We start from the raw sequence: 22,407 nt of genomic DNA on the forward strand, positions 1-22,407 counted from the left end.
GGTGGCTCACGCCTGTAATCCCAGCTCTTTGAGTGGCCGAGGCAGGCGGATTACCTGAGGTCAGGAGTTCGAGACCAGCCTAGCCAACATGGAGAAACCCTGTCTCTATTAAAAATACAAAATTATCCAGGCGTGGTGGCAGGTGCCTGTACTCCCAGCTACTCGGGAGGCTGACACAGGAGAATCGCTTGAACCCAGGAGGCGGAGGTTGCGGTGAACCAAGATCGTGCCATTGCACTCTAGCCTGGCAACAAGAGCAAAAGTCCATCTCAAAAAAAAAAAAAAAGAAAGAAAATTGAAAGAAAGCATGCCTAAATATTTACAGGACTTACCTCTGCTGAGATTACAAGTATTTTCCCAAAATTTTTCTTTTTTTTTTTTTTTTTTTTTTTTTGAGACAGAGTCTTGCTCTGTCGCCAGGCTGGAGTGCAGTGGCGCGATCTCCACTCATTGCAACCTCCACCTCCCGGGTTCAAGCGATTCTCCTGCCTCAGTCTCCCAAGTAGCGGGGAGTACAGAAGCCTGCCACCACGCCCAGCTAATTTTTTGTATTTTTAGTAGAGACGGGGTTTCACTGTGTTAGCCAGGATGGTCTCGATCTCTTGACCTCATGATCCACCCGCCTCGGCCTCCCAAAGTGCTGGGATTACAGGTGTGAGCCACCACGCCTGGCTAGACTAATTTTTTAAGATATGGCTTCTACAGTAGTGAGTAGACATCTCGCTATGTCAGTGGAAAAACACTGTTTGAGTCACAGACCTAAGACTCTGCTGGCAGCTATAGGCCTTCTCCCTGGAAAAATCTGCTCTTTCACACATCGACACCCCATTGTGCACTCCCCTGGGTGCCCCAATGCCAAAGGAACAAGCATCCCTGCCTGTAAGAGGCAGAATGTTTCTGCGCCAGCCACACTGACTGTAAGCTGACCAACAATGTTGGAACTTCGAAAGAAGTGTGTAAATCCAAATGGAAGCACCACAAAAAAGTCCAATGGCTCTGACACCCAGCCTGTACAGGGAAGGGGGTTAGTTACCCTGGCCTGAACCCCAAGATGACTGTGGCAGGTCTGTCGTGCTTAGGGATAGGGTCGCACAAGGTGTCCAAACATTCAGTTCATCCACCTGACTCCTTTGTTCACATCCCAGGCTCACAAGTGCCTTTAAGAAAAATGTGGCTTCTTTTAGGGCAGAGGTTTATAAACTTGAAAAAAGGCCAGAAAGGCGAGGTGTAAAAAACCACCAAAAGTATAATCCAACTTTATTTTATATGGTATAAGATTTAACAAACATATATAATGCCAGAGATTGTACTCTAAACTTCATATTGAAAAAATATAATTTGAAAATAGAAATAATTATCCCAAGTTTCGTAATTTATTACTTCTCAGATTTGAAATCCGAAATCTAACATTCCTTTCTTAGGGCCCAAGATATCAATCAGCATCAGGTTGTGAATCTTGCATAGCAACGTGCAGCAGAGAATTCATCTTTCCTTTAACTGGGAGCAATATTTAGTTTTACTTAGTTTCATAAGAGAAAATAGCTGCTCATAAACATAGGTATTTCCAAACATGCACAGAATCTTTGCACAATGTTTTTTATATTTAGGGTAACCATTACCTAGGAATTTGTAGAATTCTGGGATTCGCACATCATCATATTTAGTTTTCAGTATAGTGTTGCACTGCAATTCAATAACCTCCATTTGCAGCTCTGCATTCACATGATTAATATTCATCAAGAAAGGTGAACCGAACAGTATCAGTTCATTTTCATAAAGTTCGAAATCAGATAATCTTTTTTGGAATTCAGTCTTCAATTCTTTAATTTTTGGAATATAGTTCAGGCCATCGCTTTCATTTTCAGAAACTAATTTCAGTGTAGGGAAGTGGGCCAGATTGTTCCTTGTCAAATGAGTTTCCCAAAGACACAATTTTGCTAGGAATTAGTGAATTGAATCATACATTTGTGTAACCACTTGTGAATGTCTTTGCAGAGAAATATCCAATGTATTTAGATGTGTTGTAATGTTAATCAAAAAGGCTAAGTCTTTGACCCAATTTTTGCTAGTGAGCTGAGGCACAGATTTTCCTTTAGAGGACATGAAAAAGTCAATTTCTTCCAACAGTTCAAAAAACTACTTTAGCACCATACCACGACTCAGCCACTTCACTTCCATGTCACAGAACAGGCTTCCATATTGTGCATCTAACTCACTGAACAAAGTGTTGAACTTTCTGTGGTTTGAGCCATGGGAATGTATCCAGGTTATGCTGTAAATTACTATGTCCATGACGTGATTCATTTTTAACTTTTTAGCACAAAGTGACTCCTGGAGAATGAGGCCATGCACACACTTAAGTTCTGTGCCTTTGCAAAGCCCTGCCACCTTAGATTTAGTTTTGTAACAAGTTGTTTAACACCAACCATTGCAGAATTACCATCTGTGCTAACACTTACTAATTTTGACCAGTCTACATTAAATTTTTTAAGACTTTTCTCAACACATAAAAATATGTCATTTCCTGATGCTGTGCCTGTTATGGGTACCATATCTAAAAGTTCTTCGGTCACATCAAAAGTTTCATCAACACCACGAATGAACACAGCCAACTGGGGAGCATTATTTATATCAGTGTTCCCATGAGCTGCGATAGAGAAAGCCACAAATGATTTCACTTTTTCTTGAAACCTGTCCTGTAAGTTTTCAGCCATATCATCAACATGCTGAGCAATAATGTTACCAGTTAGTCTTATATTTGCAAATGCTTGTCTCTGTTCAGGGCACATAATTTCTGCTGCATTCAACAAGCATTCTTTTATAAACTCCCCATTTGTAAAAGGTTTTGATGCCTGGGCAATTTTCTCACTTAATATATAACTACACTCCATAGCAACATCACCTATTTTATTCACATTCAAAAGCAAGTCATGTTGAAATCTCAGTCTTTTTTTCAGTTTGTTAAGTTTTTTGTCATGCATCTTTTCTGTATATCCATCGTGGTTCTTGCTATGGTTTGTTTCATAATGGTGTCTTAGGGTATGCTCTTTCAACACAGACAGACTTTGCATATTCAACATGTAGGAACATTCTTTACTTCCACAAAAAAAAAATAGGCTCTCTCCCATTTTTCTTGAAAAGTATGGATGTCTTGTTCTATACTTTGTCTTTCCACTTGTGGAAGAGACAAATGCATAAGAAATATTAAAATGTCATCCTTTTTTTTTTTTTTCCCGAAGACAGAGTTTCGCTCTGTCGCCCGGGCTGGAGTGCAGTGGTGCGATCTTGGCTCACTGCAACCTCCACCTCCCGAGTTCAAGGAATTCTCCTGCCTCAGCCTCCTGAGTAGCTGGGATTACAGGTATGTGCCATCATACCCGGCTAATTTTTGTTAAGAGACGGGGTTTCACCATGCCGGCCAGGCTGGTTTCGAACTCCTGACCTCATCATCTGCCCTCCTCAGCCTCCCAGTGTTGGGATTACAGGCATGAGCCACCATGCCCAGCCATGTCATCTTTACTATAAAAAAAAGGGCTATTTTCTAAGAAAAAAGTATTAACTCTATGTTTAAAAGTGCAAGTGTTGTGCTGTTCCCACCGCTGTTGGTGGGGAGACCCTCAGGAACTGTGGGGGTTACCAGCAAACAAGAGCAAAGGCCACACCTAAAAGGAAGCAGCTACTTCTCATCGCCAGCCAACTGCTGCCATGTGGGAATGCAGCCACGGTGCCACCATGGCTGCATTTTCTTTCCTTTTTCTTTGAGACAGATAGGGTCTCACTCTGTCCCCTCGGCTGGAGTGCAGTGGCACCATCATGGCTCACTGTAGCTTCGACCTCCCAGGCTCAGGCAATCCTCCTACCTCAGTCTCCTGAGTTAGCTAGGACTACAGGTATGCAACACCACGCCCAGCTAATTTTGTTTTGTTTTGTTTTGTTTTTTTTTACAGATGGGGTCTCTCCATGTTGCCCCAGCTGGTCTTGAACTCCAGGGCTCAAGCGATCCACCCACCGCAGCCTCCCAAAGTGCTGGGATTACAAGTGTGAACCACTGCACCTGGGCAGATTTTCTGTTGTATCAAAAGAAGCTGGAAATCCAGGGGTTTATGTGAAATTTTTTGATTTTTTGAAATACTCATAACAAATTCAATGGTCTCTTACAGAATAAGCCAACATGTTTGCCGATCAGATAAGGCAAATTAGGGACACTGGTTTGGGGTCACTTGTTTAAACCTGCAAAAACTCTACTTGAAGAAAATTAATATCTGAAGAGAATTAAATATCTAATTCTGAAACCACAGATATAAGAGCTTGTTCAAACAAAATCCTAGAGGGTGCCCAAAAAAGAAAAAATAAACTGATGGGTTTCCTTTTTTTTGTTGTGAGACAAGAGGTCTGGCTCTGTTACCCAGGCTGGAGTGCAGTGGTGTGATCTCGGCCAGGTGTGGTGGCGGGCACCTGTAATCCCAGCTACTCGGGAAGCTGAGGCAGGAGAATCGCTTGAACCTGGGAGGCAGAGGTTGCAGTGAGCCGAGACTGTGCCACTGCACTCCAGCCTGGGCGACAGAGAGAGACTCCATCTAAAAAAATAAATAAATAAAAATAAAATAAAATAAAATAAAAAATAAAGTGCTGAGTGGCTTTCCCATCTGTAGTCTGGCTACTCGGGAGGCTGAGGTAGGAGGATCACCTGAGCCCAGGAAATCGAGACTGCCACGAGTCATGATTGTGCCACTGCGCTCCTGCCTGGGTGAAGGGAGTGAGACCCTGTCTCAAAATAATAATAAAAAAATAAAGTGCCGAGTGCCCCTAACCTCATACCAGAGGATCCCTTGGGATCCACCTGTGACAACCCTGGTAAATCTCAATCCTCAGAGCTCTGGGACCCCTCACCTCTCCAGGTGCTGTTCTTTCTATCTCTAGTTTCTTGGCCCTGGCTTTTCTCTCCAATATGGTCGAGAACTACGGCAAGCCCATCGATCTCTGTTGCCTGCTTTTCTTCCAAGGCTCTCTCTGCCTCAGCTTGTGACTTGAATTCAATATATGCAATCCTGCAATTGTGGGGATGAGGTGAGGGAGAGAAGAACAGTCAGCATTTAGGGCCACAGACAGTTATTTGTCTTCTGAATCAGTAATATACAAGATTCAAAATCCAAAAAGTAGAAAAGGATATGGTTTAGAACATGTAGAAAAAGGAAAAAAAAAAAAAAGGATATGGTGTAGTCTTTCTTATATTCCTATTCCAGGCCACCCAATTTCTAACCATAGAGGGAACATTCTGTGTATATAAAAGCAAATGTATATGCACACACAATTTTTCTTAAAAAGCTTGAGATATAATTTACATATTATAAAATCCACCCATTTAAACTTTACAATGGTTTCTAATATGTTTACACAACTGTACAATCATCATTGTAAACTAACTTTGGAACATTTGTATTGTCCCCGAAAATACCCATCGGCAGTCACTCCTCATTCCTCCCAACCCATTCTCACTCCAAGCCACAAGCAACTACTGCTCTAGTTTCTGTTTATATAGATTTGGCTATACTGGACATGTCATATACAGAATGACATACCATACTTTATCAATCCATCAACTGACAGACATTTTGGGTCATTTCTACTTTTTGACTATTAAATAATGCTGACATGAACATTTGCAGGAGAGCGTGAACATATGTTTTCTTTTCTTTGAGGTAGATACTTAAGAGAATTTCTAGACCATATGGCAATTCTATGTTTAACATTTTGAGAAACTATCAAACTTCTCCAAAGCAACTGCATTATTTTACATTCCCACCAGCAACATATGAGGGCTCCACCTTTTCCACATCCTTGTCAACATTTGTTACTGTTTGCCTTCTTTATTCTAGCCATTCTAATGAATGTGAAGTGTATCACATCATGGTTTTGATTTGCATTTCCCTAACAACTAACGTTGAGCATCTTTTTGCATGCTTATCGGCCATTCATATGCCTCGTTTGGAGAAACGTCCATTCAAATCCTTTGCCCATTTTTTAATTGGGTTGCCTTTTTATTGTTGAATTGTAATGTGAGTTCTTTATATATCTGGACACAAGTCCCTTATCAGATATATGATTTGCAAATATTTTCTTCCAGTCTATAGATTTTTTCTTTTTTCTTTTTTTTTGAGACGGAGTTTCACTTGTTGCCCAGGCTGGAGTGCAATGGCACAATCACGGCTCACTGCAATCTCCACCTCCCAGGTTCAAGCGATTCTCCTGCCTCAGTCTCCCAAGTAGCTGGGATTACAGGCGCTCACCGCCGCGCCTGGCTAATTTTGTATTTTTAGTAGAGACGGGGTTTTGCCATGTTGGCCAGGCTGGTCTCTAACTCCTGACCTCGGGTGATCCACCCACTTTGGCCTCCCAAAGTGCTGGGATTACAGGCGTGAGCCACTGTGCCCGGCAAGTCTATAGATTTTCTTTTTCTTTTTTTTTTGAGGAGTCTCGCTCTGTCGCCCAGGCTGGAGTGCAGTGGCACTATCTCAGCTCACTGCAAGCTCCGCCTCCCAGGTTCACGCCATTCTCCTGCCTCAGCCTTCCGAGTAGCTGGGACTACAGGCGCCCACCACCTCGCCCGGCTAACTTTTTTTGTATTTTTAGTAGAGACGGGGTTTCACCATCTTAGCCAGGATGGTCTCGATCTCCTGACCTCGTGATCCGCCCGCCTCGGCCTCCCAAAGTGCTGGGATTACAGGCGTGAGCCACCACGCCCGGCCCAGTCTACAGATTTTCTTTTTACTTTTTAAATATGGCCTTTGAAACACAAACATTTTTTATTTTGATTAAGCCCAACTTCTCAATTTTCTTTAATCGTCGTGCACAAAGTGTGTTTTCTTCTAAGGATTTTATGTTTTAGCTCTTACATTTAGGTCTTTGATCCATGTTATTTTTTGTGTACAGTGTGTTCTCCATTATGTTTTTACATAAAAGGCAGAATACTGTACACACTGTCTTTTTTCACTTAATATACACTTTGTCTTTTTTCACTTAATAATGTATACTGGAGATTATTTCCCTTCAGTACACAAAATGCGATTTCATTCCTTTTTACAGCTATATAGAAAAATATCTTATGGATCTGCCAGACAATTTTAACCACCTGTTGCTTGATATTCAGGTTAATTCTAATTTTGCATCAAACAACTTTGCAATACATTATTTCACACTTGTCTGAGACTATCTGTAGGATAAATTCTTAGGAGTGGAACTGCAAGATAAAATGGTAACTGCAACCGTAACTTTGGTAGCTATGGCTAAGTACCTAATCTCCATAGAGATTTCTCCAATTTCACTTCCAATAACAAAGTATGAGCATGCCAGTTTCTTTACCCTCTTCTCCACTGTGCTAACAAACCTTTCGATCTGTGACTACTTGATAGGTAAAAAGTTGTATCTCAGTGTAGATTTTATTTTAAATTGTTTTACTATGAGTGAGGATGAGTATCTTTTCCTATGCTTAAAACTCCGTTCCTGTCTGTCTGTAGCCTGCCTGTATTTCCCCTAAATTGTTGGTATTTTTCTTACTCATTTGTTAGGTGCACTTTTATTTTATTTATTTATTTTTGAGACGGAGTCTTGCTCTGTTGCCCAGGCTGGAGTGCAATGGCGTGATCTCGGCTCACTGCAACCTCCGCCTCCCAAGTTCAAGCGATTCTCCTGCCTCGGCTTCCCGAGTAGCTGGGATTACAGGTGCCTGCCACCACGCCTGGCTAATTTTTTCTGTTTTTAGTAGAGACAGGGTTTCACCATGCTGGCCAGGCTGGTCTGGAACTCCTGACCTTAGATGATCTGCCCACCTTGGCCTCCCAAAGTGCTGGGATTACAGGTGTGAGCCACCACACCTGGCCTTCAGAAGGTTTCATCGCGGGGACATGCTTTATTTTTATTTATTTATTATTATTTTTTAAGATGGAGTTTCACTCTTGTTGCTCAGGTTGGAGTGCAATGGTGCAATCTCGGCTCACTAACCTCCGCCTCCCGGGTTCAAGTGATTCTCGTGCCTCAGCCTCCCGAGTAGCTGGGACTACAGGTGCCTGCCACCATGCCTGGCTAATTTTTTGTATTTTTAGTAGAGACAGGGTTTTACCATGTTGACCAGGCTGGTCTCGAACTCCTGACCTCAGGTGATCCACCTGCCTCAGCCTCCCAAAGTGCTGGGATTACAGGCGTGAGCCACCATGCCTGGCCTGGTGCACTTTTTTTTGAGAGGCAGTCTTGCTTTGTCGCCCAGGCTGGCGTGCAGTGGCGCGATCTCGGCTCACTGCAACCTCTGCCTCCCGGGATCAAGCGATTCTTCTGCCTCAGCCTCCTGAGTAGCTGGGATTACAGGCGCATACCACCATGCCTGGCTAATTTTTTGTATTTTTAGTAGAGATGGGGTTTCACCATGTTAGCCAGGATGGTCTCAAACTCCCGACTTCAGGTGATCCGCCTGCCTCGGCCTCCCAAAGCGCTGGGATTACAGGCGTGAGCCACTGCACCTGGCCTCTGGTGCACTTTTATATCAGTAAAACCAGTCTTCAGTTTTGATGAGTTACCAATATTTTTCCCTGGTTTGTCACTTGTCTTTTGACTTTACTTATGGGGATTTTTTTTTCCTCCATATAAAAACATATTTCTGCAGTCAAATTTATATATCTTTTTTTTTTTTTTTTTTTTTGAGACAGAGTTTCCCTCGCTCTTGTCACCCAGGCTGTTGTGCAATGGCATGATCTCAGCACACTGCAACCTCCACCTCCTAGGTTCAAGCGATTCTCCTGCCTCAGCCTCCCGAGTAGCTGGGATTACAGGCGCCCACCATCATGCTCAGCTAATTTTTTTGTATTTTTAGTAGAGACAGGGTTTCACCATGTTGGCCAGGCCGGTCTGGAACTCCTAACCTCAGGTGATCCACCCGCCTCGGCCTCCCAAAGTGCTGGAATTACAGGTGTGAGTCATTGTGCCTAGCCAAATTTATATATCTTTTCTTTTGGGACTTCCAGGATTGTGTCATACTTCAAAAGGCCTTCCTCTCCTGAAGATTATTAAAACAAATAAAACCCAAAAATATTCTCTATGTCTTCCTCTAATACTTTATGGTTTCATATTTTACATGAAATCTCTAATGAACCTGTAATTTAATTTGGTGAAAGGTATGAATAAGGACATATCGAGTCAGATTCTTTCTTCTTGAGACAGAGTTTTGCTCGTTGCCCAGGCTGGAGTGAAGTGGCACGATCTCTGCTCACTGCAACCTCTACCTCCTGGCTTGAAATGATTCTCCTGTCTCAGCCTCCTGAGTAGCTGGGATTACAGGTGTGTACCACCATGACTGGCTAATCTTCTGTATTTTTAATAGAGACGGAGTTTTACCACGTTGGCCAGGCTGGTCTCAAACTTCTGAGCTCAGGTGATCCCCCCGCCTCGGCCTCCCAAAGTGCTGGGATTATAGGCATGAGCCACCGTGCCTGGTCTGAGTCAGATTCTTAAACATAATGCACCACATTCTGTTGTTGTTTTTGTTTTGTTTTGTTTTTGAGATGGAGTCCCATTCTGTCACCAGACTGGAGTGCAGTGGCCCAATCTTGGCTCACTGCAACCTCTGCCTCCCGGGTTCAAGCAATTCCCCTACCTCAGCCTCCCGAGTAGCTGGGACTACAGGAGCATGCCACAACGCCCAGCTAATTTTTTGTATTTTAGTACAGACGGGGTTTCACCATGTTGGCCAGGATGGTCTCAATCTCCTAACCTCATGATCCGCCAGCCTTGGCTTCCCAAAGTGCTGGGATTACAGGCATGAGCCACCATGCCCAGCCTGCACCACACTCTTTTCTGGCATAGGTACTATGCTTTATTTCACATGGCCATGGAGTCTCTGGTTTCTCTTATCTCCCCTTTATTTATTTTTTATTATTTTTAATTTAGGACATATCAGATATTAAACTGAAAAAACAGATACTACACTTGATCTTAGCCAAAAGGCTGAGAAGTGATACAGTAATTCTTCAGGTAGAGAAATGATTACAAAGATTTAAGTATATTTAATTAAAACCTAATTAAACTTCGAGAAATTATATAGCTTTTGGCAGGAACTTGTTTGCTGGTTTTCTGGAGACTATAGGCAGAGTGCTCCCAAATCTCCTCCTAGTAAACACTGCTAACAATTTGGAATTTATTCTTTCAGATTTGTTTTCCCATATTTATCATGGCTTTCCAGGTCAATACATACAGTTCTATCTTATGCTTGTAAGATCTGTAGTATTCTTTCTAGAGATTATGTTCATCAGAACATACTGCTACAGATTATTTTAGAGTTCACCTACACCAACACATTTAGCTCAAATGTATCTGTAAACCCAATACTCAATTTTCACCTCAGTGACAATCCCTTCAAAATATATTATACTCCACCCTCTCTAATTTCACCATATTCACTCTCTTACTCTACCAAAGCCTAGATATCTAAGGACAGTGTTTCATTAATTGGTTACAACATAAACCTAACAATTCAATTCTATGTGCTATTTTGGTACCTGTCTAAGCAAGTTACTAAGTACATTATTCTAGTGGAGTCAGCCCTGGAGAGAGAAGACGGAATGTACATAATCTATGAATAAATTCCAATCTTCAATCTTGTACTTGGTAGCAGATGAAGTCTCTATTTCTCTATAGCACCACTACAGTTTTCTAGGAGTTTTGGCTGTCCCTTTATGATGTCCCCTTCGGCTTTTTATGCCTACTGGCAGAAATCTGGATAACTACTCTTTCCTTCTCTAAAATCAGGCATAAAAGATTTGAGAGAATGTAAGGAAATTCCATTATGTTCGTATCCAGTAGACATACATTCTTTTTCAGTACAAGGTGCAAAACATACCTTTTACTCATCCCATCTTTGCTTACTAATCTGATTTGAAAAGCATCCTCAAACACTTCTTTTAATTCATGTGGAGTGACTTTGTCAGGCAGGTTCTTGATCAAAAGTGTTTTGGCATTTTGATCTACATAAAAGCAAAAGAATATTTTTGGTGAGTTTAGATTTAGTAAGCATCAAAAGTCCCCTAAGATAGAAAAAATACCCCTTGGGTGGGGCGCAGTGGCTCATGCCTATAATCCCAGCACCTTGGGAGGCCGAGGTGGACGGATCACAAGGTCAGGAGATGAAGACCATCCTGGCTAACACAGTGAAACCCCGTCTCTACTAAAAATACAAAAAATTAGCCGGGTGTGGTAGCACGTGCCTGTAATCCCAGCTACTCGGGAGGCTGAGGCAGGAGAATGGCTTGAACACGGGAGGTGGAGGTTGCAGTGAGCCAAGATCGCACCACTGCACTCCAGCCTGGGCGACAGAACGAGACTCTGTTTAAAAAAAAGAAAAAGAAAAGAAAAAAGAAAAAATACCCCTCAAAGAGTTGCAAAGTGGAAACAATACATCTTCATTAGTTTAACAAATATTTGAACACATACTCTGGGCTAGGGCCTGTGCTACATGCTCGCTGTGAAAACACAAACTTGGCCTCTGCTCTCAGGAATGTGTTCTTGTTGGAGAAGACTGGTAAATGAAGGGTCATGTAGTTATAAACTTCGATAAGTGCCAGGATGGACAAGTAAAAGGGGCAATGAGGAAGTCTAGTAGTGTGGGGGTAAGGAAAGAGTTTTCTGATCTGAGGAAGTGATATTTAAGCTAAAACTGGATGGATGGGTTTCAAGTAGCCAGAGACTGAGTCCTGGAAAGAATGTTATGACAGAGAAAGGTGAGCCATGCAGCTCAAGCACAGGAGAGAGGGCAAGGTGCCACGGAGGCAGGTGGCCTGTCGGAAACTGAGGACTACTTGCATCAAATTCGAAAGAATGTGATATTCCTGCCTGACCCAGAATCTTCTAGATACACGGATACCTTTGAACAAATTACCTTGTTTGCATACCTTTGTTTCCTTTCCCTTTGGTTTCTTTAATTTCATACCCAAGGACTTTTGTATCACTTAGTTCCAAGGCTTTTTCTTGATCAGCAGATTTAAAATTCACATAACCAGCTGGGCGCGGTGGCTCACGCCTGTAATCCCGGCACTTTGGGAGGCCGAGGTAGGTGGATCACGAGGTCAGGAGATCGAGAACATCCTGGCTAACACAGTGAAACCCCATCTCTACTAAAAAAATACAAAAAAATTAGCCGGGTGTGGTGGTGGGTGCCTGTAGTCCTAGCTACTTGGGAGGCTGAGGCAGGAGAATGGCGGGAACCTGGGAGGCGGAGCTTGCAGTGAGCCAAGATAGCACCACTGCACTCCAGCTTGGGCGACAGAGCAAGACTGTCTCAAAAAAAAAAAAAAAAAAAAAAAAATTCACATAACCAAATCTCCTACAGAGATGTAGAAGAAAAGGGAAAAAGCACACACAGGTAAGATGAAAAGCATATGCCTCTGGTTAGCTAATCACACTAGCTGTTGGAATAGAAATTAGCACTAAGTCACGAGCAGTTGCCTAATTTACAATTTAAAAGCAAGGCTCCACAAACTGGCAGTCAGTACTGTGAAGTAACTATGGAGAACTAGTTCTTACCCAGGGGGCAAGCTTGACAATCTCTAGAGACATTTTTGGCTGTTACAAACAGGGAATCATCTAGTGTCTAATGGGTAGAATCCAGGGAGGTTGCTAAACATCCCACAATGAACTGGACAGCCACCATAACATAGAACTGCCCAGCCCAGACCCGGTGCAGTGGCTCATGCCTGCAATCCCAGCACTTTGCGAGGCCAAGGCATGCAGACTGCTTGAGCTCAGGAGTTTGAGACCAGCCTGGTCAACATGTATTTCCTGTCTCTACAGAAAATACACACACACAAAAATTAGCCAGGCATAGTGGTACATGCCTGTGGTCCCACCTAGTCGGGAGGCTGACGTGGGAAGATGGCTTGAGCTGGAGGGCAGGGGTTGCAGTGAGCCGAGATCGCACCATTGCATTCCAGCCTGGATGAAAGAGCCAGAGGCCCTGTCTCCAAAAAAACATTGTCCAGCCCAGAATGTCAGTAATGCTGAAGTCAAGAGACCTCATTCTAGAGCAAGGACTGAGAATCAGTGCAGAGTTTGCCTATTGACATCTCTATTAGTTTTCTGCTTAACAACTGACAAAATTTAACCAAGAGCTATAGAAAGTGTGGCTTGAAATTACAAATTTTGGCTGGGCGCAATGGTTCACACCTGTAATCCCGGCACTTTGGGAGGCTGAGGTGGGAGGATTACTTGAGCTCAGGAGTTTGAGATCAGCCTGGGCAACATGGCAAAACCTCATGTACAAAAAAGGCATGGTGATGTGTGCCTGTAGTCCCAGCTATTCAGGAGGCTGAGGTGGGAGGTTTGAGCCCAGGTGGCAGAGGTTGCAGTGAGCCATGATCACACCACTGCACTCCAGCCTGGGCAACGGAGTGAGACCCTGTTTCAAAAAAAGTTATTTATTTATGTATTTATTTTTGGCTTGGTGCAGGGGTTCACACCTGTAATCCCAGCACTCTGGGAGGCTGAGACTGGCGGATCACTTGAGACCAGGAGTTCAGGACCAGTCTGCACAACATGGCAAAACCCCGTCTCTACTAAAAATACAAAAATTAGCTGGGCATGGTGGCAGGCGCCTGTAATCTTAGCTACTCGGGAGGCTGAGGCAGGAGAATTGCTTGAACCTGGAAGGTAGAGACTACAGTAAGCTGAGATCGCGCCACTGCACTCTAGCGACAGAGGGAGACTGTCTCAAAAAAAAATTTTTTTGGAATTTTTAAGAAACAAGCAGGCCACAGTGAGATCGCACCACTGCACTCTAGCCTGAGCGACAGACGGAGACTGTCTCAAAAAAAAAAATTTTTTTTTTTAATTTTTAAGAAACAGGCAGGGCACAGTGGCTCACACCTGTAATCCCAGCACTTTGGGAAGCTGAGGTGGAAGGATCACTTGAGCCCAGGAGTTTGAGACCAGCCTGAGTAAAACAGCGAGACCCCGTCTCTAAGACTTGGAAGATCTTGGGATTATTTTAATATTTTGGTTGGGAAAATGGGGTAGCAAAGTTTAATATAACAGATTTACTAAACATGAGCCACTGAAGGATTTTACATATTCATTTTAAACTGCAAGTGACTGAGGTAAAATCCCACCAAAGGGTGAAGAGCAGGTAACAAAAGGACCTGAGAAGACAGCAGCCTATGAACCATCATGAAGTAGTATAAAGCTACTGGAACATCTAAATTCTCCAGGAATAGTAAGTGCTGGGCTGATATGCTCTTAAAAACCTTCTTAGTTGATTGGTATTTACCTGGACAAGCCAACTTTGACACCAACAACTTCAAGATCATTTTTAGCAAAAAATTCACTGAGGCCAACTTTTAGTTCAGCAGTTTTGTTGAAATTCAGGTTTCCAACAAACAGCTGGAATGCTACACATGGTTCAGTTGCTACACAAAAAGGTAAAAAAAAAAAAAGAACTCAGTTCAGAAAAAGTAGCACTAAAAGAAAATCCACTGAAAATTGTAACACCAAGCTTCTGTAGCAAATCCCATTGTTGCTCATTTGGGCTAATGGAGACTAAGTTTTTGCCAATGTGACATTCTCCATGCATCTCCTGTGCCTTAAACCACGGCCAACAAGCTACCTTCTAATTTCTTTTCTTTTTCTTTTTTTTTTTTTTTTTTTGAGACAGAGTCTGGCACTGTTGCCCAGGCTGGAGTGCAGTGGCGCAATCTCGGCTCACTGCAAGCTCCACCTCCTGGGTTCACGCCGTTCCCCTGCCTCAGCCTCCCGAGTAGCTGAGGCTACAGGCACCCGCCACCACGCCCGGCTAATTTTTTGTACTTTTAGTAGAGACAGGGTTTCACTGTGTTAGCCAGGATGGTCTTGATCTCCTGACCTCATGATCCGCCCGCCTCGGCCTCCCAAAGTGCTGGAATTACAGGCGTGAGCCACCGCGCCCGGCCTGTTACCTCCTAATTTCTGCTTTTTGGCTCCAGGGGACTCTTTCTGATTGGCCATTTCCTTCTTTTGTTTATCAGGTGTTTCTTTGATAGGTTCTGTGGGTGAAAGCCAGAATATTGCATTTGTAATCAACTGCTTGGGCCACTAATGAGTAAACTGGAAACTTTTATACTATCCACAAACATCATTCCTAAGCTACACTTAATTGTCACAAGACTCATGAGTTGAGTCTGGTCAGGGTACTTTTAAAAGCATTTCTAAATTAATAAGAAAGTTATTAAAATTAATAAAATAAATACAACAGCCCCTTCTGATGGGCTTCACTTACAACTAGCATTCCATGATGCCAGCCATACTGCTTAACAGGGCTGATTCAGATCATCCGACCTTCCCCCTCCTCCTCTTCCTCACTGCCTTTGTCACTGCCACTGTCGTCATCCTGTTCATCATCTTCAGCCCTCATGGGAAGGTCTTCTCTAACTTTCATCCCAGCTTTATCTTTTCCCCCACCCCTAGAATCACAAGGGAAGCCACCTAATCAATTATTATTACATAGACTAGTTGAGAATGACAAATTCTCCTCTCAGAGAACAATTGTTCTTTTATATCTGGCTGTATACAAATATCTAAGAAAAAAATTCACAGCCACTTTAACTTTTATTTTATTTTGAGATAGGGTCTCACTTATGTTGCACAGGCTGGAATGCAGTGGTGAGACTACGACTCACTGAGGCCTTGATCTCCCTGGCTCAATCCATCCTCTCACCTCGGCCTACCTAGTAGCTGGGATTACAGGTGTGTGCCACCATACCTGGCTAATTTATCATTTATTTATTTATTTATTTTTGAGGCGGAGTCTCACTCTGTTGCCAGGCTGGAGTGCAGTGGTGCAGTCTCGGCTCACTGCAACCTCCACCTCCTGGGTTCAAGTGATTCTCCTGCCTCAGCCTCCCAAGTAGCTGGGATTACAGGCACGCACCACCATGCCCAGCTAATTTTTGTATTTTTAGTAGAGAGGGGTTTCGCCACATTGGCCAGGCTGGTCTTGAACTCCTGACCTCGTGATCCGCCCACCTCAGCCTCCCAGAGTGCTGGGATTACAGGTGTGAGCCACCATGCCCACATACCTGGCTAATTTATTAATTTCTTGTAGAGATAGGGTCTCGCCCTGTTGCCCAAGCTGGTCTTGAACTCCTGGCCTCAAGCGATTCTCCTGCTTCAGCCTCCCAAAGTGCTGGGATTACAGGGTATGAGCCACAACACCCAGCCTCATTTTAACTTTATTATGAAATAATTTTAAATGTATTGTTCTTGCATTTTAATAACTATAGTAAGAATTACTGCTTTGGTAGCAATATTTTAAATGTTACACAGACTCCATCAAGACAGAAAAAAACCACTGAAAATTAAATCTGAGACGACCTACCTGCGTGGATCATAAGCATAAAGACAGAACTCATCAATGTATAGTATTCAAAGAGAAAATTTCTGGGCTAGGCATGGTGGCTCATGCCTGTAATCCCAGCACTTTGGGGGGCTAAGGTGGGCAGGTCACTTCAGGTCAGGAGTTCAAGATGGCCTGGCCAACATGGCGAAACCCCATCTCTACTAAAAATACAAAAATTAGCCAGTGTGGTGGTGTGTGCCTGTAGTCCCAGCTACTCAGGAGGCAGAGGCTGCAGTGAGCCAAGACCACACCAATGCACTCCAACCTGGGTGACAGAGCAAGACTCTGTCTCAAAAAAAAAAAAAAAAAAAAGGAAAAAGAAAAAATCTCTGACTAGGGTCAGGTAGAAAGCAAAAGTCAAACATCCACTGAGACTCCCCATCAATGAGGCCCATCCTGAAGAATCAGCCGGGAATTGCCAAGGCAGTTTTCAGAGGGATGGATTTTTAACAGAACCTCTCCCCAAGTGCCGTAGAATGGCACACACAGCAGCTTGTCTCTAACTCACAGCCACTCACCGGGAACCCCCTGCAGAAGGATTCTTTATCTTCCTCATCCTGGTCCAACTCACTGTTCCTGTCTTCATTCTCCTGGTGGCTCTCACGGTCCTTGAGCTTGGCTCCCCTCCTGCTTGGTGATATTAACTTCTCAGCAAACACAGGAGCCAGAGACTTTTCCTCCCCTTTCTTTCCCGGGACAGTGGTATTCTTCCTGCAATTCTTATGAGGGACAAGAACCTGGAGGAGAAACAGCAACAATGAAAAGATGCCTCTTCATGAAGCTACCATCACACTGCACAGTCACTAAGTGCAAGATTCGGGTCGTGCATGTAAGTCAACAACTATTTCAACTCTCTAGGATGAATTTCTCCTAGAGAAATGTAGTAAAAAGCTTCCAGCACCAGAATCACCTGACATGCTTGTCTAAAGAAAAAAAACAAGGCCAGGCCCGGTGGCTCACGCCTATAATCCCAACACTTTGGGAGGTGGAGGTGGGTGGATCACCTGAGGTCGAGAGTTTGAGACCAGCCTGACCAACATAGAGAAACCCCGTCTCTACTAAAAATACAAAATTAGCTGGGCGTGGTGGCGCATGCCTGTAATCCTATCTACTCAGGAGGCTGAGGCAGGGGAATTGCTTGCACCCAGGAGGCGGAGGTTGTGGTGAGCCGAGATCACGCCATTGCACTCCAGCCTGGACAACAAGAGTGAAATTCTGTCTCAAGAAAGAAAATTTAAAAAACAGAATGCTGGGCATGGTGGCTCATGTCTGTAATCCCAACACTTTGGGAGGCCAAGGTGGGCAGATCACCTGAGGCCAGGAGTTCAAGACCAGCCTGGTCAGCATGGTGAAACCCTGTCTCTACTAAAAAAAAAAAAATACAAAAACTGGCCGGGTATGGTGGTGGACACTGTAGTCCCAGCTACCTGGGCAGATGAGACATGAGAATTGCTTGAACCCAGGAGGTGGAGGTTGCAGTGAGCTGAGATCGCACCACTGCACTCCAGCCTGGGTGACAGAGTGAGACTCTATCTCAAAAAAAAAAAAAAAAAAAAAAAAAAAAAAAAAACCAAAGAAAAATTCTCAAACTTCACTTAGCACTAACAAACCAGAATATCCACAGGGAAGCATCCAGATTTCTACAAGTAGGGACGCTACTGACCCAGGAGAATATACATCAATTATTCATGTCATTAGAGCCCCAATTCTGACTCTGTGTGACGGGTCAGCGTCAAAATGCAGGTGCAAAACACAGTTTATTCAGTGTACCAGAGGGAAAACTAAAACTACCTTTAGGCTATGTATATAAGGTATATATGAAACATAAATGAATTTTGTGTTTAGACTTGGGTGCCATCCCCAAGATATCTCTTTATGTATCTGCAAGTATGCCAAAATCCAAAAAATCTGAAGTCTAAAACATTTCCAGTCCCAAGCATTTCGGATAAGGGATACTCAACCGATACAGTACATGCTCTCTTATCTATGTCAACTTAACCAACTGGCTGGATTAAATGACTGTCTCAATTCCAAACAGGTCTTACTATAATAACTTGATGCTTATGAAATCCCAAGCATGAGTGGGCCACTCTGTGGTACTCCTACTAATGTGATGTCTCTATTCCTGTGAGCTGAACTGTATCTTTAATAAAAACCCGCTGTGTTGTTTGCTAACCTGTATTTGCAGTTTCAACTGCAAAATTAACTAAACATCACATAAACCAATACGATCAACGCAAAAAGGGTGGGGTGCAGTGGCTCACACCTATAATCCCAACACTTTGGGAGGCCGAGGCGGGCAGATCACATGAGGTGAGGAGTTTGAGACCAGATTGACCAACATGATGAAACCCCATCTCTACTAAAAATAAAAAATTAGCCGGGCGTGGTGGCACATGCCTGTAATCCCAGCTACTTGGGAGGGTGAGGCAAAAGAATTACCTGAACTCAGGAGCTGGAAGTTGCAGTGAGCCAAGACTGAGCCATCGCACTCAAGCCTGGGCAACAGAAGTGAGACTCCATCTCAAAAAATAAAATAAAATAAATGCAAAAAGTTATTGAGTCTCTGAAAACAAACTTCAGTGCTTTGGAGGTATTTGATAAAGCTTAAAAAACTGCAATCAAGTTAAGGGTGCATGAGCAACCATAAAAGAATGGGAAAAGCTGTAAAACTGTGGGAATCTGTATTCAAACTGCTTTACTTACTAGGATGTTAGAGTTTTCCTTTGCTTTAAAGAAACAAACTTTAAATTGCAGAAGATGCATTATGTGTGTATTTTATGCAGGGAAGATAAGCTACTCCAGTAGTGGACTCAAAGATAAGGCCTTGGTCCCGTATCAAAATATTGCCAAAAGAATACATAATGTCTTAAATTAAAATCAAAAGGTATGGATGGATAATTTTCATGATTTCCCTACTTTTACTTTTTAAAAAATTGTATAAAGTGTATAACTGTTTTAATATACTTATGGCAAAATGGTTACTACAGTCAAGTAAATTAACAAGTCCATCATCCCTAATAAGTGTGTGTGACAAGAGCACCCAAAACCCACTTTTACTTTTGATTAATTAAAACAATTAGACTGAAGAGGGTTGAAGAAAGTTTCTATCACACAACCAGCTGCTCAAAGTGGACAACAAATAAATGCTATCTGCCTCTCAGAACAAGCTGCTTAGGAGAAGACTGAGAAATGAATGGGGAAGGTATAGGGGGTTTGGATTCAGCAGACCTATGTATAACCCTGGCTGTCACTTATTAGTTCTGGAAACATGAGCAAGCTGGTTAATGGCTAAATCTGCTTTCTTGTCTAATTTTAGTATATGTGCTGCCGAAGCGAGCACGCTTTCTTGTCTAAAAAATGGAGCTATATGATGCCTACCTAACCCGGTCACAGTGAGGATGAAATGAACCAATGTATAAAGCAGTGGTCCCAAACCTTTTTGGCACCAGGGACCGGTTTTGTGGATGACAATTTTTCATGCATCCGGTGGGAGGGGAGAGGGATGATTCAAGTACATTACATTGATTGTGCACTTTATTTCTGTTATTACATTGTAATATATAATGAAATACAACTCAACATAATGTAGAATCAGTGGGTGCCCTGAGCTTGTTTTCCTGCAACTAGACAGTCCCATCTGGGGGTGATGGGAGACAGTGACAAATCATCAGGCATTAGATTCTCATAAGGAGCGTACAACCTAGATTCCTCACATGTGCAGTTCACAATAGGGTCTGTGTTCCTATGAGATGCTATTGCTGCAGCTGATCTGACAGGAGGCGGAGCTCAGGCAGTAATGCAAGCAATGGGGAGGCAGCTGTAAATTCAGATGAAGCTTCCCTCACTTGCCCACCACTCACCTCCTGCTGTGCGGCCTGGTTCATAACAGGCCATAGACCAGTCTGTGGCCCAGGGCTTGGGGACCCCTGGCATAAAGCCCTTGTACAATGGCTGCACATATGAAACATTCCATATTCATTAGCTGTGTACCCACTAACCCACCTTAATTCTTTCAGGACTCAACTTAAACCTATCTATTTTCAAATTCCAAAGGAGAGACTCTCAGAAGAACATAGTGAGGACTATGTCAAAAGAAGAAATATGAAAACATGTTTGGCAGGTACACAAAGTAATAGACTTTTTTTTTTCTTTTTTCTTTTTTAATTTAAAACAGCCAGGCAGGGCTGAGGGAAAGCACCGCCCTCCTGGGCCATAAATGAATGGATTTTAATGAATCAATTTAAAGAATGAAGAGATTTAAACCAGTATTACCAGAAGACCAGTATCACTTTACAAACAAAGAACACCTTGGCATTCCCAAAATAACCCACACTTGGTCACGATACATTATGATGTATTACTCTTTGCATAACATTGATATTCAATTTGCTAATATTTCTGGAATTTTTGTATCTATGCTCATTAAAGAGAGTGGTCTGTGATTTCTCAAAATGACCTGGTCAGGTTTTGGTATCTAGTTTAGTGTGGACTTGTAATACTAGTTGAACAGTTTGCAATATCACTTTTGAGGTTTGTGGTTTTTTTTTTTGTTTTTTTTTTTTTTTTTTGCTTTGAGACCGACTCTGTCTCCCAGGCTGCAGTGCAGTGGCACGCTCACTACAACCTCTGCCTCCCGGGTTCAAGCGATTCTCCTGCCTCAGCCTCCCGAGTGGCTGGGACTACAGGTGGGAGACACCACGTTCGGCTAATTTCTGTATTTTTAGTAGAGACGGGTTTCGCGATGTTGCCCAGGCTGGTCTCAAACTCCTGGGCTTAAGCGACCCACCCTCCTCTGCCTCCCGGAGTGCTGGGATTACAGGCGACGGCCACCCAGCCCGGCCAACTTTTGAGATTAAACAATGCAGTTTAACTGTTTTACTCTGGATTTTAATTGTTGGCATTAATAATAAATTCTACTCTGCTCAACTCTACATATAATTACCTCATCTCTACTGCCATTGTCCTTAGCTTCTGACATCTCATCTTCCCCATCTTCTACCTCCTTTGGGGAAAGACTTATTTTCTTCAGTTCACCTTGACTTTTTTTCCTGCTCAAAATAGACAAGATTATTATTAGGCACATGACAAGGCCTTCACACATTCCAAGCCAGGCACGTTTTGTCTCTGGTATTTCCAACAGTAAACTGGCATTTGGAATAAACTTATGTTAGGCCTCATTTTAACTTTTAATTTTCATTTGGTATCTTTTACTCACACCAGCGAACAGAAAAACAAATACAAAAGGTGATTTTTGATGTTGTAGGTGAGGTCTCCCATACCTCTTCTTTTGCCACAATTGATAAGTGGAAACTCCTTAAGAAAAAAAAAAAAAAAAGACAAATTCCCAGGAATTCCTTCCTATTCCTCTCATTCTGATCCGTCACGTGTTTAAAAATATATATATAGTTCCACTACAGACTACTCAAATGGAAGCACACTGGGCCAAAATAAAGGGGACAAAGGGCCAAAAACAGTACCTGCAATTCAAGTACCTTTACTTCGCCAGTCAGATAATTCTGTGAACTGGGTCAGCGTCCATCACTACCCCCACCAGAATTCAGAACACACACGAGTCTATAACCCTCGCTGCCCACAGCAGCCCTTGTCCCTAACAGGTTTTCCTTTAAGGCTGTCGCGGTGCGCCCCTGCAAGCCACCGCGCGTGACGGACGCGGGCACGACGCCTGGGGACAGCCCGAAGAAAACCGCGGGCACCGACACGCTGGTGACGCCCTCTCAGCTATTGCCCCAGTCCAAGGCGCGCGGGGAACACGGCCACGTAAAGATACGGCGCCCTGGTGACTCCGCCTCGCCCAATCAGAGCCCGCGCAACCCCTGAACCAATCCTGAGCCGCGACCCTGGGAGGGGCGGGCGGTGCGGGAGCCTGGGGGCGTTAGTCTTGAGCCGGGGTGGAGGGGGCCGCACGTGCTGCGCCTGCGCGTGGAGCGGACATTTTGCTGCGGTCTAGCGCGGGAGGCGGGGTTTTGGGTTCGCTGGTCCAG

The 22,407-nt window shown here is 43.4% G+C and overlaps 1 protein-coding gene and 1 pseudogene across 10 annotated transcripts; both read right to left on the minus strand.

Moving 5' to 3' along the window:
* Positions 1-1,228: 1,228 nt before the first annotated feature.
* Positions 1,229-22,193, minus strand: LOC737966 (putative uncharacterized protein encoded by LINC00471). 10 transcript variants are annotated; one of them, XR_010149916.1, is made up of 7 exons: positions 21,883-22,177; positions 21,348-21,453; positions 16,921-17,139; positions 11,931-12,152; positions 10,883-11,006; positions 4,891-5,048; positions 1,229-2,647 (listed from the first exon to the last, which is right to left on the minus strand). XR_010149916.1 is itself a non-coding variant. In XM_063790855.1 (4 exons), exons 2-4 carry the CDS (start codon positions 21,381-21,383, stop codon positions 5,034-5,036), a joined length of 270 nt encoding a protein of 89 aa, XP_063646925.1. In that variant the 5' UTR covers positions 21,384-21,453; positions 21,898-22,177; the 3' UTR covers positions 2,989-5,033. The 10 variants fall into 10 exon arrangements, 6 of the variants coding, with proteins under 6 accessions (XP_063646925.1, XP_063646924.1, XP_063646920.1 ...); XR_010149917.1 differs by having other exon boundaries at positions 11,918-12,149; positions 21,883-22,146; XR_010149914.1 differs by lacking the exon at positions 11,931-12,152 and having other exon boundaries at positions 1,586-2,647; positions 21,883-22,159.
* Positions 9,875-10,002, minus strand: LOC112208539 (U2 spliceosomal RNA; annotated as a pseudogene).
* Positions 22,194-22,407: the final 214 nt, after the last annotated feature.

Source organism: Pan troglodytes, chromosome 13, assembly GCF_028858775.2.
Source record: "Pan troglodytes isolate AG18354 chromosome 13, NHGRI_mPanTro3-v2.0_pri, whole genome shotgun sequence".
NCBI lineage: Eukaryota > Metazoa > Chordata > Mammalia > Primates > Hominidae > Pan > Pan troglodytes.

What these genes read in the sequence shown, in the direction of transcription:
- LOC737966 (XM_063790850.1), bottom strand. Translation starts at nt 21,383, where the DNA reads ATGTCAGAAGCTAAGGACAATGGCAGTAGAGATGAG. An exon ending in ACAATGGCAGTAGAGATGAG is followed by an intron (nt 17,140 to 21,347) that starts GTAATTATATGT and finishes TTTCTCCTCCAG; the next exon opens with GTTCTTGTCCCTCATAAGAA. An exon ending in CCTTCTGCAGGGGGTTCCCG is followed by an intron (nt 11,007 to 16,920) that starts GTGAGTGGCTGT and finishes GCTTTTATGTAG; the next exon opens with ATCAAAATGCCAAAACACTT.